Here is a 16838-nt window from a genome sequence, read left to right on the forward strand (position 1 = left end):
TGCAGAAAGTTGCACCAATGGATGTGCTTATTTAATTGTTAACTCTTCTGCGTTTAAGTAATGCTGCATAAAGAGTCATTGCATTGGAATAGAATTCATAGTGGTTTTGTCATTATATAATGCTTCTTATTTCAAATGATAAATATTTGATGTGAGCAACTTATTGTTTAAAAAATATGTCTTCCTCAGTTGTGAAAGTTGAGGATTATTTATGCAAAGGCCGAAGTCACGCTCTGTTATTGTACAAAAGCCCCCCAAAGAACCAGAGAAAAGCCTTTCCACATAGACAACAATTTGAGATCATTCTTGTAAAATGCAGGTTTTGTTTATCATTACTCAGGATTAAAAACTGGATGATCTCTTCCACATTATTTAGAGCAGTTCAGTGTAATTGGAACATTAATGGTAATTCACTTTCCATTTCCAGTTGCTCTTTTTTCTTATCCCATCTTTTTATTCATGAATAGGTCTCTGATTCCCACAGATAGTATTTTTTTGTATCTTCCTAAGAAAGCTGTATCAGTTGAATTCATTGGTTTAATTGACTTGGATTAATATTTTAAAATCTCCATGGATTTCTGTTTAGTTGAAAATAAATTGATTCCTAACTGAGTTACAGCAAATAAAACTGGTATTATTTAGGTCAAAATACCATCTATATGTCTCCATGTAGTTGTTGAGGGAAAAAAGCATATTAAAATGTTGTTTCTGATTGAACAACTCACTAAGCTTTTCCTTTTACAAAGAAAAGCTAATTGGACTTCATTATTAAAGAAATGTGTTCTGCTCCTTCTCAAGCCTGTTCAAGATCACTGCCTCCAGCACAGGGTTGACAGGAGGGAGCACAAGTCTCACTGCCTCCAGCAGTGTCCAAGTGTGTTTCCCCAGATTCCCAGGGAAAATAGGTTACACTGACATCACATGGGGATGTGCTGAAGATGAGGATGTCTTCCCTTCTCCTTCCTCTCCATATGTAATAGCATCCAAAGGTACCCAGATCATCCTTCTTCCTGGTGCCAACAGATGGGATAAGATGTTTTGAAAGGGTTTTTGTACCTGTAGTAGTGGTAGGTTAAATGGGAAATTCCTGTTGTGGCAGAAGTGATTTGGGGCTGTAGAGTGGATTGGAACAACAGCAAGAGTGAGTTTTGAACTTGTCACCAGATGGATATCCTTAGAGGTTGTGTGTGTTCAGAATTCGCAGTTTCTTCCTATTTGTCCTAAGCAGTTAGAAATTAATTATAATAAGATCAAACATTCAACACAATAGATAAAATGCTTGTCATTAAAATAGGTTTCCATAACTACAGAGACACTGATACCCATGAGAGATTAATTAACAGACTTAAATTAAAAGTACATTTAAAACTAACAAGAGAAGCATTTTTATCATTGTTTATGTTCACATTTATTGTGTGATTGATAGCTTTTTGCTTGTCATTTTCCTACCTCATTAGCTCTAACTCTAATTACAGTTGTTCTAAAATACAACTGTAACTAATTGTCTTATTAAATGCAGATATCTGAATTCCAGTTATGTTTCACCCTTACACTTTCATGGGATGCCAGATAATTAACCTGTAGCATGAGAGTAAGGACATTTGGCACGTCATTCAAGAGTTCTGAGGCTGCTTGCATTTGGGATTACTCTATCACTATGTTGCTATATACCTTTTGGCCTCCTCCTGCTAAGACAACTTTTTGGCAATGTGTAGTTCATGGAGTTAAGCTCACAAGTCTTTGACTGAGACCTTCTGTAAAATCACTGAGCTTATTTGACTTTTAGGTAACATTGCCGTATATTACCTGATCAAATCCTAACTGTTTTGAAGTTATAAAAATGCAAACTGAATTTTGACAAATCTGTTGCCTCTTATTTGCAAGATTAGTGGATGGGTGTTTTTTGGTCTTGTTTTCAGACAAAGTGATGCAACCCATGTCCAAGAACAAGATCATCTGGGGATTGAGCTGGACTTTTATTACAGTGACTTCTTTTGGCATCTGTAGAGTTGAAAGGGGAATGAATATTTAACAGTACTGAAGGGAATGGTCTGTGCCACAAATCTAGAGATGTATAAATTGCAAGAAAACAGCTGGGAATGAATGCTGGGGTTTCACATCTCTCAGTTACTTTTCTGTGGAATGCTGTGGCAGTTTTTCCAGATTCTCTTCTACACAGGTTGATCACAAGGCTTTCTATGACTACTTCTTATTTGGTTAGTTCATGTGGTAGGGGACTTTTTTTGGGGAAATAAGGGTGCAAGTACTGCTGAGTCCATATAAGGTCATCCAAGTTCTACATGATTGTTTTCACAGTCCCTTAGTTTCTTGTTTAGAAGATGATATTAAAAAAACCCAATGAAAACCCAAACCACAAAAGCAAACACACAAAAATTCCCAAAGCACATTTTGATACTTTAAAATAAAGAAACCTGAAGCTGAAAAGATTCCCTAGTACAAAGTACTTGTGCAGTTTTTGATTTTTACCTTCTGCACCCGAGTTATCAAACAGTTTCCAGATATATTCTGCTGTACCAGAATCCCAAGGGATAGCTGACACCTTAAGGGTATGGCTGTCTCTTATAATGCACTCCCAGAATAAGCCATCAAGTGGCACTGTAGGCACCATCTTCTCTTGAGGTCTTGCTTCCAAAATTTATTTTCCCTTTGGCAATGGATGTGATTTGTTTATTTTGCCTCTTGGGAATCTGTGTTTTTAATTTCCTTTCAACATGTGATTGCTTTTGTCCTTTGAGCTCAGTGTTTTCCATTAGAATTTATAAACTAAGGGAGCTTTTTCCTTTGCTTTCTGTGCTCTAGTTCTCTCAAAGCAAAAGAAAATCTGTTGACCTTGAGTTTCTCTCTCTCTCCTGTTGCCTGCTTCTGGCATTGCTTTTATTCCTGGGACTGTGTTTTAGTTTCAACAGCTCAGAAAGACTCTGTTATGATCCAGAGAGACTTTCTTCCATTTGAAACCTTTCCTAACTCAGAGCTTCTCTCATTTGCCTTAGCTAAGCTGTGAGTAATTTGGCAGCCTAATAGGCAAAGGTGCAGGCTGTAGAACATCTTGTGGAATAGGCCAATAGAGGAATTTATTGGAAATACACTTCAGGTCAGTGATTCCAAAGAGCTGAACATTTTAATCATTCAACAACTTTAGCCTATTAATTATATAGCAAGGTGTAAGCAAGCAGCTGTGGCCGTCCTAGATTTTCTGGCAGGTAGCTGCTGGTAGAACTTCTTCTCCAGCATAGGGACATGGACTGCTAAATGAAGCCCTCCTCTTTTTAGATTGTTTGGTTCAGCACATGAATGCTGGGCATAAATCAGGAGATAAATGTATAAATTCTGAAAGCACTTTGTTTTAATAGCATGGTAACAAATTTTATTGAGTTCGTGCCTCCAGATGGATTACCCCCCATGAATAATGGATTTCTATTTGTAAGGTTATATGGGCTGTGAATTACTGCTACTTTTCAAACCATCTGGTAATGGAATGCCCCAGTTTGGGATAACTAAATCCTAGAGGTATTTTAGTGTCTTATATTGTATAGATTCATCTCTAGCTGGTGTGTTTTGAGGCTTAAGGATATGTAGCAGGTAGCTTAAATGTTTCAAATGCTTAAAGCTTTTGATACTTTTGATGAAAATTTCCTAATAAATCTTTAGGAGGCCCAGTTTGACCTCAATCTCTAATGTCTTGCCAACGTGACTCTGCATTTTCCTTGTGGAAGAAACCCGTAGGTTTTGCATTACATTTTTTTCTGAATTTGTAGAATTATTTTATACAACATAGTAATTTCAGACAATTAATTTTTCAGTCAGCTGAAAATTAATGAATGATCTGAGCATATTCATGTGCAGTTTAGATTTAGCTGTCTAAAGATCTTTATATATATGTACTTCTATACATAGAGATCCACAGATCAACACATCACACAAAGAGTGCTAATGTTAACTGTAAGAAAACTCTGAAGTGTTACTCTGGAAGAAGTAAGCAAGTGAAAATTACTTGAAGAAAAGATGGAACTGAATTATATTGGTCACATTATTTATAAAGTAATCTCAGCATCTTGCAAAGCAGGGATCGTGGAAACTGTGTAAATCCCCTCATTAATCTTCTGGTCAATCAGCTAATGCAGTTACAGTTTAATATTTAGCTCTAATCGATATAGCCACATGGGAATACTGCATTAGAAAAATGGTAATATTTTATAGCTCAAAGAGTCTTGGCCATTTTGTTTTCTATATAACAATATATTTTTATATGGAATACAACATTTATATCAAATCGTCTTTAGAGATATAATTTATAGAGTCTGAGTGTTGTGTATCATGCAGTTTCAGTTTTCCATAGTGCTTTTTATTAGTCTGGAGAGAAGAAAGCAAATATTACCTTTTAGAGACTCTGATACTGTGGTGTGAAAAAGCTCCACCTCACTGAAGTGATTGAGTGGTATGCATGTATTCTATCTTCTCAAGCAGCAGCAGGATAGTAAAAAGAGCAAGATAATTCCCAGTGATGTGCTGGAGCACACCAGTACTACTGAGGCATTGAAGGAGGGGAAGTTTTGTCAGGGACAGAAACTGAGATTAAATGAAAGTCTGGTATGACCCACTTTGAAATTAAAACAAAAATTCAACTTGTGAGATCAAGAAATGTGGGGTTTTTACTAAAATATCTCATGTAGCTAAATTGAGAAAAATGCACACATTCCTGTATAATTTGAGGAAATATTTGGTTGTAGTATTACAAGATTTCTTTCCTAAGGACTCAAGTTTTTCACAGGTAAGTGAAAAGACTTTTCACAGACTCTTGTATAATAATTTGCTAGATTCATTTAAAGTGTGGGGTTGTTTTTTTAACAGTAAAGCTAACTTTTCATAACTAGGGGGAGGGTAGGCAGGAAAGAGATGAGTCAAACATAATTGGAGACTGATGTTTCACAGACCTACACTGTCCTCTCCTGTCATATTTTTAGTGAAAGGACAGTGTCTGACAGATGAAAAACATTTATCTCTCAAGAATGTGTTTAGCTGATGCATATAATCAGTCATTTCTTGCTGTGCCATTATAACCTAAAGGCATCTCTAAGAGCTGTCATTTCACTGCCTAACACTACCATTCAATCCTGAATGGGTTATAGAGGAGGGAGTTGGCAATTTTAAAGTGATATTTTCTCTTGGATTTTGGCTAGGTAGTGTCCTTCTTCCTCCTGATACTATCATCATTATTATTATGTATTTCAGTACCTCTTCATAAATCTCAAGTCAAATATGCATTAGTACTGTTCTTTGCTCCCCACAGGTTTCTTACATTTACACATGAATGATGTAGCAGCATTCTTAATTTCTAAAATACAAAATTTCTGATTTTGATGGGGAAGGCATGAATGTTTTCATTATATTAAGATACCTAAATTAGATTCTCTGAGTAACCCTTTGTAGGTGTTTCTCTTTCACCATTAATTACTTAGGGAATTCAAACAGAATTTGCAAATCACATCCACTAAGATGGTCTTGAATAGTCATACAGCGTGCACTGAAAATTTACTGATTGAATGGATATCCATAAAAATTGAAATGTAGAGACACTGTGTGGTCGTCCATGCTTCTGACTGCTGTCAGCACTGCTGACATTTACAGATGGCTTCAAGCATCTCTCTTGTTTTCACTTATGAAGAAAAAGAGAGGTGTTCTGGCTTGGAGCCCATGCCATGTGCTCCTTATACCTGAAATTAATTAATATAAACTAGTCAGAGCCATTACTGTCATTTATTGAATTTATATAATGGTACTCAGTAAAGTGTTGCTTATGTAAACCCCCCTTTTTTTTTGTCTTGGTGCAGGTGGAAGAGGGCTGGTGGGAAGGTATACTTAATGGAAAGACTGGCATGTTTCCTTCCAACTTCATAAAGGAACTCTCTGATTCTGATGAAGTTGGAATAGCACAGGAGGAGCAAGTAAAGTCAAGTAAGGAAACATTTATTATTCATGTTCTGTATGTATGTTTGTGTCTTTAGCTCATAACACGTGATAGGATAGCACATTCTTATCTCTTGCTTGGAAATGTTTTTGAATGCCATGTTCTTAATTTATGCTGAAAGGGTCAGATGATGATTTATGTATACCTGTAGTGCTACCTGAGTTGCAACATTGTCAGTGCTCTCTGAACTGTGTAAGACTTGCTGAGCCACAAGAGACTGAGAGAAGAGAGAAGGCAATGATGACGACTGCATTTGTATTTCACAATTAGTTACAAGAGATTTTTTTGTCTTTAGATGTGGAAAGTACAAAGTGGCTTATTTAAAGTGGAGGGATTAAAGTGCCATGCTTTCTATAACAACTCCAATAGACTAAGGATTCATAATTACTGCTGTAGGACATGCAGCACTTTTTCCCTCCAGGTGCTGAGCATGTTTCTATCACCTCTGACACCCACTGCCCCAGCAGCCAAAGGGAAAAAGACCAGAACTGGGACATGGACTTTGTTCTCTCATTTACAGTGGGCCAGTACTGCTGCAGGTGAAAAGCATGTTTGGTAACTAAGTTTGCAATAGTATAAGCATGGGAGTGGGTTGTCCTATTTATAACTATAACCTGAACCAAAAGTGTGCTGTTACATGAAATGGAAAGCTGTTGGTCTTCATGTTTTTTATGTTCTTCAAGAAGCTATTACTTTTTTTTTCCTAATTCAGTGATCAAATCTGAATTTTCAGAGAAAAAAAAAAGAAGTCAATTCTATTTGCATATTTCAGGCCAATTCCACAATATTTGCCAAGGTCTTCCTATTTTTAGCACTGCAGATGTTCATTGCTATGTAGCATTCTCCTGAGATCTCTGAATAAACAGAATTCAAAGTACCACCAAGATCTTTGTATGCTGATTTCACCTGAAATTTATCAAAACCTTTATAGTTTACTGTCAATTAAAGGTAGAAAATTATAATACTTTTTTCTTTTCTCCTTATTTTTCCACTTACGGCAAATTTGTCACCCTATTCCATACCACAAAAATAAGATCCCTAAAGCCCTTAAGCCCTAACTTTTGCAATGATGAAAATATTTTATATTTTTTTCTAATGGAGTACATTTTCATGTGTGAATATGTACTGGTGACCTAGGCTTGTGGCCAGTGCTGTTCAAGATACTTAAATGTAACATTCCTTCAGACTGGAATGAACATATTTTAAACTTTAAAATTTTAATGTGATGGAGAGGGAGAAAGGTCATTAAGTGAAGGTGCATGTTTCAGTCAGAGTGCAAACTGCTTTCTATAACCTGTATATGCTATCATGAATGATGTTCATTATAAACACAGTGAGTCTTGGAAGAACTAATTGTGTAGAGTAGTTTCAGCTCTGGAGTCTGTAGTGTTTGGTGCTACATAAGTGAACAAGGTAGGTGATAATGTTCAGAATGGAATATCCCAATTTTTTCTATATGAATGAATGAGTATTCTTTCTTTTCAGGTAATTTGGTACTTTTTTACTTCATAATAAGCATCCTAAAAATGGCTTTTAACAAAAACATACATTGGAGTGTGCAAAAGCAGCCACAAAGCATTAACTCTTGATGTCCATTATGGCCCATGCTTTGTTCATGCTTGGGTTTATGTGCTGGTTCTGACTGTCAGTGGAACCCAAACCTGTGATACTTTTATGGAGAAGACAGCAGTAACACAAATATTGTTTTTGCATCTTTAAATAAATTGAAAGTAACTGTAGGTGGGAGATGGGTTTCCTACTTTTTTGTATTTAATTTAATTCTTTGGAGGTGCTTTTTAGCTATCTAAGATGAGGAGCTATTAGATATGCTTATAAAACAAAAGAACACTGTAAACCTCCTGAGAGAGAGACAGTGACTGAAGGAATGCTGAGATTGTTATGGGGATTTTAATTTTTTAAATTTATTTTTTCTTCAGGTAAAACTATCAATTTAAGAATTGCATTCCCTTAGGACAGTTATGGGAAATATGCATCAATTAATTTTTTTCTGTATGTGGTTTATGTGATTGATACAGCTGTTGCTCTCCAACACACAGTGCTTCATGAGGCTCTATTCAGGCACACTGAATATCTGGATTTGAAAATCTCTGTAATCAGATTGCAAAAATTTCAACAAGTTTGCACAACTGACTAGGAATGATAATCTCATTCCATGTTTAGTCTGAAAACATAGTAAAATAAAAAATAAATAAGTAAACCCTGGAAAATTTGACCATCGGGCTAGTAGCACTGTTGAAATGCCCTAGTTACATCTCAGAAAGGTGTGTATTCATGCCTCTAGATCAGCTCCTTCCTCCATGGATGACAAGATGTGACAGCACCTTAAATCTGCAGTAACTCCTTTTTGTTTCTCTGGAAACTTTGAGTGCATCTGTATCACAGGACTTTGCAAGGTGGAATCCTTGAGTATGAATTCTAGATTATGAAGTTGGCACTTGGGTGAGGGGTTGTACCCAGGCATGGAACTCAGACCTTGGGCAGCCCCTGAGGTTCTGTTCAGCATTCAGAGGAGCCTAGAAAGGGTCAGGGTTTGGCTCTGCAATCTTGAGCAGCAGCATTGAACTCTTCAGCCCAACTTGTAAAATGGATAAGGTAATACTTGGCAGATTTACTGTGAGACCTGGGAAAATAGCATGGGATATGTGGAGAACTGGCACTGGGCAAACCCACAAATATTTTTAAGTTAATAATTAAATTTAATGTCTTGGTTAAATTTAATTAAACTTGATTTTTAAATCACATTTTACTGACCATCTATAAAGAGAATTTTTGAAGGGCAAATGTAATTTTGGTGAACTCAAAAAGAAATACAGAAAAGAAAAATAACATAACTTGGCTTTTTAGGAATAAAGTTAATAAAATCCCATATTCCTCTGTCCTTCTGTTACAATCTACAGCAGCCCCAATGTAGAGAAAAATGTCTGATTTTATTGGTTTTATTGTGTCCATGTAAATTTTATGGCAGATCAGAGTAAACAGCCAGAAGAAATTATCTTGTTTTATTTTTATGCTCTGCCATAGACTAACCTCAGAATCTTCTTGTTCAGAACAAAAATTTCCTTTTTTGAAAATGCCTTGGGCTAGTTTTAGAAGTGCCAAATATTTCTGAATCCTGACTGTGGGACTTAGGTTGAACCTTATTTGGAAAGGGTTGGGAACCTGTGCCTCCCCTTGATGGTGTGTGCTCAGCAGGCTGGAAAGCAAGACTGTTGCAAGATCAAAATATTTGGGGGGTTGTTTGTTTGATTTTAAAGTATTTGTCCCAGCTGTAAGGTGATTGCCACATTTCTTGTCTTCAAAGGCGCATTTTGGAATGTAAGTACAGACAGGATCAGGTACTCTTAGAGTAAACAGCAGTTCCTTGCTCTTTAAAGCATGCTCTTAAATGAAAATATTGCTTTCTTGGGCCAACTGTTACAGCATGAACAGATAATATTCATTATCAATTTATTACTATATTAGATACATGGATTATAAGATTATTTTCCATATTTCTCAGAGATACAGTATTAATTTTAAGACTATTTTCAATACCACTTCTTGTCAATACAGCCTGCTGAGAAGCAAAAAGTTGACATGTAGTCAAAAAAAGTCTATTTGAGATAACCACAATTTCACATGGAGGAGGTTATTTCAAAAAACATTTAGTATGTTCCCAGCAGTGTCATGACAGCACTGAAAGGTGGCCTTTTGTATCTTGCTGTCTCTCATGTGCGTTCCCTAAGGTACAGCTGGGCCTCATGGTATCTATCAACTATTTTTGGGACCTGTTAGTGATGACCCCTGAAAAGTCCTGGCTGCTGGAGTTAGAACTGTTGATAGACTCATCAGCTGATGCTTCAGTCAGGCAACCTCCTCTGTTTTGAGTTCTTAAAATTTTAGATTTCCATTACTGTTTCTCTGGCTCTCCACAGTGTCATCAAGCTTAACTTACTTTTCTCTTAGCAGTGGGTTGATGTTTGACTGTTTTAATAGCACTCTTTTAATGGTATCTTGTAAAAAGAAAGTGTAAAGATGGATTTCTAGCATTTTTACTTCCTCATTACACAAGGCAATGGAAACATTTTGTTATTCATTAAACTGCAATAACAAAACTAAGAATTAGCTTATTATAATATTTAAATAAGTATTTTTTTTATTGTCTGAAAGTCCAACAGAATGATATACAGGAGAAAAAAATCCCACACATTTTTGGTACCAAACTGGGTGTGATTCTGTGTTGCAGCAATTCACATATACTGGCTATTTGGCTATAAAATTTTACCAAAGACATTGATTTTTGTGATGGTATAGCTAGGGGGGATTTGGAACAAGCTGGCATTGGTATATTCTTGGGCTTGCCTGGGTTTTAAAACCTGACACACAAAACACTTCAGCTGCTCATGTCTTTACCTTCACTTGAATTTGTGTCCTAAATACCAGAGCATGAGCTATCTCTCTAGCAATGAAAAAAAAAAAAAGGATTTTGTAATAAAAATGTTATCTTAAATATCATAGATGAGAAGTGGGATTTGGTTTTTGTAGTTTTACTGTTTTCCCTCCTAATTTTAGAATTTTGCTTTTGTTAATGTCAGTGCCAAGTCACACCTGATTAAGCTTTTAGCTGAAAAATGGATTTATTCAGGTTTTAGTGTCCTATCCTTCCTACTAAGCACTGTTTAAGACCAGTTCCCATGTCCAAAATATTTCCAATAAGTGATCTTGGAAAGATGCAGTATTTCTGATGCTCACAGGATCCTGGTACAATAAAGAGATGTGAGTGTTTCATTGTCCTGTTTGGATGTCAGCTGTGCTTGCTGAAGTGCACTACATCTGCAGCAGGAATGTTGAGCCATTGTGAGTACATCATTGCAGTAATAATAGTTTTTCAGGATTCCCCTGTGCAAGGCTGCAAAAACCAGACAATTTTATTTGCAAGTCTCACAACTTGATGGACAACAGACCAAACCTAAGAAGAATGCATTCTGTTGGACATTGTAAATAACAGCTTTAGCAAAATCATGAGATTCTGTTTTCTGACATACATACAGTAAGAATATTTTAACTTCTTTTATAATCAGATATGTTTGTTAATGTGCCCCTCATTTTGCTAATGAGGCTTTTAAATGTCAGTGACTGAAAATACAGATTAAAACCTCTTCCTTTCCCTTCTTTTTACCATCATTCGATCTCTTTACCCCCACCCTGCCCCTTCTCTTTTTTTTGTCTTTCCTTCTCTTGCCTGCTGTCAGGAAAATCTGCCTTTGAAGGGACAATTCTGTACAGAGTGGCACCGGCAAAGATTGACAGCTACAGACGTTATAACAGTGAGTGAGTTCCAAAATCATCAAGCAATAGCTTCAGTCCTCTGAACTTGTTTGATTTATCTACACTTGTAAATTGTGCCACTGCTACCCACTTATGGCTACTCTACGTGCATATATCTGTAAGCTGAAGTCAGTTTGCTGCTGATGAACTGCCCAGCCTTAATGCAATGAGAATGCACCTGTTCCTCCTGTGCATGTGTGTGTTCCGTGTCCATACAATGTATGTCTATAAGCCCACAGCAAATTGTGAATTGGATGTTTTGGTCTCAGCTATGGATTGAATCTAAGACCATTTAGTCCCATCACTTTTGCCCCCTGAAACAAGAAGACTGTTGATAATCACCACTAATCTTTGAATTAAAAGTCAATCTGCTCTAAAAATAAATTTCCCATTGTGATTGTTGAACTCATAAAGTATGCTTTGCTTTTCTTAAAGGATATTTTGGGTTTTGACTTGTTTGAACTTTTCTCTTTTTTTTGTAATTTTTAAATTTATTTTTACTGCATGCTCTTCATTTGGCATTCTGTCTTTGACAGTTATTACTCACAGCATTCTGGCTGATACATTTTTCCTGCCAAGGAGAGTAAAAGATATGAAGCTATTTTCATTTCATGTTCAGGTTTTTGGCTTCTGCTTTTTAAAGAAGGGCACATCCTGCTTTTCGTGTTCTTTTACTGCCCTGGTAATATAGGAAAAGAGAGAATGGTTGTATCAGATGCAAGACAGAGGAAGCAAGAAAGACAGAAATCTGTCCTTCCACCTGTTTCCTCATGGAGAAATCTAGCTAAAAGATTCACATTTGGTGTGTCTAAGTGCAAAGTGTTCAGTCCTGTCTTCCAGTGAGCAGGATGTTGTGCTAGCTTTGGCATCTGCTTTTGCCCCAGAGAGCTTTCTCTTGAGAGGATCCATGCTGTGCTGCCCTTCTTCCTCCTTCATGGGTGGGAGTGTATGGTCTTCTGCCTCTGAGGACTTCTGTCTTATGCACATTGACAGCAAAGAATGAAGCCATTGAAGTCACATTATTCTATTCTCATATTTGCCCTTACACCGTTTTTTGTTTTTCTTAACAAATCTGATCCTTTTTTTTGAACAAAAATCTATGTGAATGTGTGCAGCTCTGAGTATTTCCTTGTGGAAAATTATCTCCCTGTCTACTAGAATTCATTTTGCAGCTCTTTGCAAGCTTCAACCAGGCCCTTGCTCTGGCTGGAGCAGACTGTGTGGCTGGCGGCCTTCAAATTTTTGTGCTGCTTCTCACCTTTTATCTCCATGACTGCTTATCAATCACTCAAACTTCATGCTTCTTGCAGAATTCTTAGACCCTCATGTCCTCTAATCCACCCATCTGATGAGCATAATAAGGATTTATGAAGTTAATTTCCAGTATGCTTGACTTCGGACATAAAGATGAAGCTTCAAATCAGATTCAAGGTCTGCCTTTGGAGCTTTTAATTTCACAATCTTACTGTGTAGTCCTGCCCTACCTTTCAAAGTTTTCCAAAAGCCTACTCTCGATGCCCAGCCTGTTATTTATTAAGGGCCAAATCATCCTTCCCCTCTTCTCAAGTCATCTAAAGTAAGCTTAACTGAAGCCAGGAAGAATTCACTCACCTTTCCAGTTGTGCTAGAGCTCTGCATTTAGTTCCTCTTGTTAATCATACTGACCCACTCTTGTGCCATGTCACAGAAAAGAAATTGCATCAAACTGATTTCAGAGTGCAGGGTTGGGTGGGTGTATAGAGGAAAGCTTGATAACCAGCTGCAAAAGACAGCATAACCCACAGTAGAGTGTCTCACATTGCTCTGGGCAAACACCCTTCTAAACTTTGTTTTTAAAGCTGATAAAAGATATCTGTTTATACTACCTGGAGTTGGTTTACTTGGAGGTTTAATTCTACCTCCCTTGGCATTTGGTTGAGACTTGCATGTTTTTTCATGCTGCAGAGGTGTGTTACTTTCTCCATAAAGCTGCATCTCAGAAGGCCAGATATCCAGCTACACTTACAGCCTGTTAGTTGCTTTTTGAGTTGGACCTGGGACTGAGGAATTGGTAATGCACAAAGTCAGGTCAGATGGGGAAGTCTTAAACAAAACAAGGGTTTGCACTGTTGTTACTATCAGAGATGCTCTTGCCTAAACTAACACACAAAAAGGAGGATCCCTTATTCTCCCGCTCCATCTATTTACAGCTCACTTCCTGCAAACTTACTCATCATGCTCTTCCTGAACAAGCCGACTGGTGGTGCAGCCAGCTTCTTCCATTTCATTTCTCTATGGTCCATATTTTTAGGCAAATATCCATGAGCTTACATCTCCAATGAAAACCATTTGGAGACATTGCACAGAATTGTTTTCATTTAGGGATGTCTGGTTAAAACAACTCATAGCTGCTCCAATTTCAGCTTGCTGATTTCTCTGTGAATTAAGCCGGAGTAAGTTCATAACTTTAGATTAGTTATGCCTAGGCAATGCTTGGATTCACCTGTATCACATTGCATGAAGTGTTGCTCAACTTTATAATCAAGCTTAGAGCTTTTACTTGGCAAACACATGCTCAGTGCTCCGTGCTAAATACTTTTATTTTGAAAGCCATTTTCCGACTGCTGCATTTAAAAGATGTTTTCTTGCTTAACCAAGGCCTGTAATAGCTGTTGAATTGGTCACTGCTTCTAGAGATACCTTCCACTGAAATATGAAAGATTATCTCCTGCAGAAACACCCAGACTTGCCTTTATATGCTGACATGGCTTTCTTGGTCATGAGGTACATCAGGCTCCGCTCAGTAACAAATCCAGCTCCTCTGGCATTCTGCTCATTAACCTGCTGTCAGAAATCTTTGCTATTGCATATGCTGGAAGAAGAGAGACACACAACAACAAAAAACTTGTCATTTTGTTGATCACAGCCCTCTTTTCTTTCATCCTGCAACTTTCTTGCACCTCCACGAACAACGCTTCTTGGATTTCTAATTTTTTTATTTTTATTGATTTAGTTTCTCTTTCTTGCTTCGCTTTCTTTTTCTTCAAAGATGCAATAACTGAGGAACAGTGCAGATAAAATGCTTGATTTGACAAATCTTTGCCTCTCTTTCCTTATATGTGGATCCACAATGCTGTCAGTAATAGCTATTAGATATAATGGAAGAAGATCAGGATCGTTGAAACAGAAACATTCGTGAGTAACCTCAATTGTGTTTTGTGTTTTCTATTGCTCCACCACTTTTTTTACCCTTTTTTTTTTTGTCTCCCTCCCCTTAATTCTTGAGGAATTATGGCTGGTCAGAGTTCTGAGAAATTAATATGGCTGATGTATTTATGATGTTGTAAACCCCATTTAGGAGTGTCGGAATGTGAGCAAAGTTCAATGAATGAGCAAAATGTAGATTTAACAGTTCTGAAGAGAGGACAGTTACAACTTTGTATTTCATCTCATCTTGTTACAACTTGCTTGCAAAAAGGAGCTTGTATCAAATACACAGCTGCTACGGATGCTGCAATGAAAAAATAACATCTGAGAAAGAAAATTATAAAATTGGGGGAGAGAAATTTTCATGATTAAAAATTAGCATCCTGTTTGCTGGAGAATAAATGTACAGATGACATGTGTGGAAAAATTATGTTGACTGGGGTGAAATGTGAACTCCTTCTGTGGTTTGGGATTCCCATTACCAAGTGGTTTTCCATGAGTTTCACAAAAGACCGGTGCTTGGTGAGTGGCAGGTAAAGAACCCTATTGACTGTGGCTGCTTCCCTCTTCTTCCACGTGTGATAACATGCCTGTATTGGGTGAAAGGGATAAAAAAATAGTCCCCAGATGAAGAGGACAATGGTTGTCTACAGTTGAAGAGCTTCTGATTGTTCCTGTTTGCTCTTACAGTACTTGGGGAAGTGGCTGGGGAGGTGGGGAAGCCACCAAGTTCTGTACTGATGGCTCTGTGCTCGTGCTGCAGAAGATGCTTGTGCTGCATCACCCTCAATGCATGCTGCTTTGTGGGGCCAGGCACCACTCCCCTTCCCCTTGCATGACCACTTGTGCAAGCATAGAAATCTTGGGGCATTTCTTATGTGGCAAGAACTGTTATGCAAAGGAAAATGAACATGTTGAAAGCAAATGACAAAATATTTAGCTAACACAGTTACATTTTTTCAAGGAATGACTGAGAATAACAAATAATTACTAATATTGAGATAGTCTGCCTCAGCTATTTATACATGTATAATCACTGTTGGTAAAGAAGCATAAATTTGTGTTCTGAAAGAATGAATTTATTAATCTTTAAAGTAAGAAGAATCAACATGTCTTTCTTCTTCAGTAGTATTTAGAATCCAATTTCATTTTCTTTGTTTTGATTTTTTTATGACACTGGAATGCTGCGGATGGCTTCAATAAAATACAGGATTTTGATAGAAAGCAAGCTCAAGACTAATACCTTATAGGATGTGGGTATTTGTTCTGTGTTCACCAGTACATGAGGGAAAGGAAGAAGGACAGTTCCTGTCTCATCTACTGCAATTACCATGTATAACTTCACCACCTTTGTCAATCAGATCGGTCACCCGGGCGTTCCATGCTGTCATTCTCTAAATTGAAGGAAAATCGTGTTTCCCCTTGCTTTCCTTCCCTTCCATAAAAGTAGAAAAACTCAATAAGCTTCATTTATAAATTTCTTTGTTATATTAAATACAGTTGGCAGTGTTTCTGTCTGGCTGCCATATCAAATCAGGAGATCCTTTGCATTGTCTCAGGTGTGTGCCTCTGAACAGCTGCCATCGCTTAACAAAGCTGAGAAGTGCTTAGAGGACCAGAACACCACTGGCCTTTACTGTGTCCGTGGTCCATCTTTTGCCTAGGCCATAAATTGTCAGGAGAGAGAGCAATTCAGAATAAAAAACAAAAATTAAATTGCCAAATAATAGCTCAAAATAGAAAGCTCTGTAACCTTAGAATGTATTTCCTTTTCTCCCCTGCCATTTTGAGCTATTTAGAAATAATTTGTTTCCTGCTTTGAATGGAGTTAATTTTACCACAGCTGTTTATTTTTGTTTTAACAGCTTTAGTTACACAGCCCTTTATCATCCCTAACTATCTTTCTGATGTAGACTCCTGGTTTGATGCCAGCACAGCTCTGAGAGGCCATTTCTGAATTAAGTCTGATGTTGTGGTCTCTTTTTAATCCCTGTTTGAGCTAATCTGTTTTGGTACATTTCAGAATGTTGCTCTCAAAAGACCTGTAACTGCTGTAGTAGGAGTGTGGTGTGTTTGAAATGTCTTGAGGAAACTAATCTTTCTTCTGTACCCATAGAGGAAAAAATATGTGAAGTGCGAAATTCCTCCAGACAGTTTTGAGAAAATTTAATCTTCATGAATACTAAATGAGCTTGCATTTGTAAGGAGCATGAATCAATAAAGAATCAAAATTCTGAGTGTTTTTAAAAAGCTGTAGACCCATATCTTGTTCCAGCCAAAAGCTGGGAACAGTCGGCCCCTGGGAATTTTAACTTCTTGCTGGTGATGGTGCCCTTGT

At 37.3% G+C, this 16838-nt stretch overlaps 1 protein-coding gene across 4 annotated transcripts in view; it reads left to right on the forward strand.

The window, feature by feature from the left end:
• Positions 1-16838, forward strand: part of SH3KBP1 (SH3 domain containing kinase binding protein 1) — a 212823-nt gene that overhangs the window by 111066 nt on the left and 84919 nt on the right. For 3 of the 4 annotated variants that reach the window (XM_053971068.1, XM_053971070.1, XM_053971071.1), the window contains 2 exons: positions 5850-5973; positions 11239-11313. In XM_053971068.1, coding sequence (XP_053827043.1) covers positions 5850-5973; positions 11239-11313 — 199 coding nt within the window. The remainder of the gene's footprint in view (positions 1-5849; positions 5974-11238; positions 11314-16838) is intronic. The other variant, XM_053971069.1, reaches the window with a different exon arrangement.

The sequence above is a fragment of the Vidua macroura genome, chromosome 2, assembly GCF_024509145.1.
Source record: "Vidua macroura isolate BioBank_ID:100142 chromosome 2, ASM2450914v1, whole genome shotgun sequence".
Taxonomy (NCBI): domain Eukaryota; kingdom Metazoa; phylum Chordata; class Aves; order Passeriformes; family Viduidae; genus Vidua; species Vidua macroura.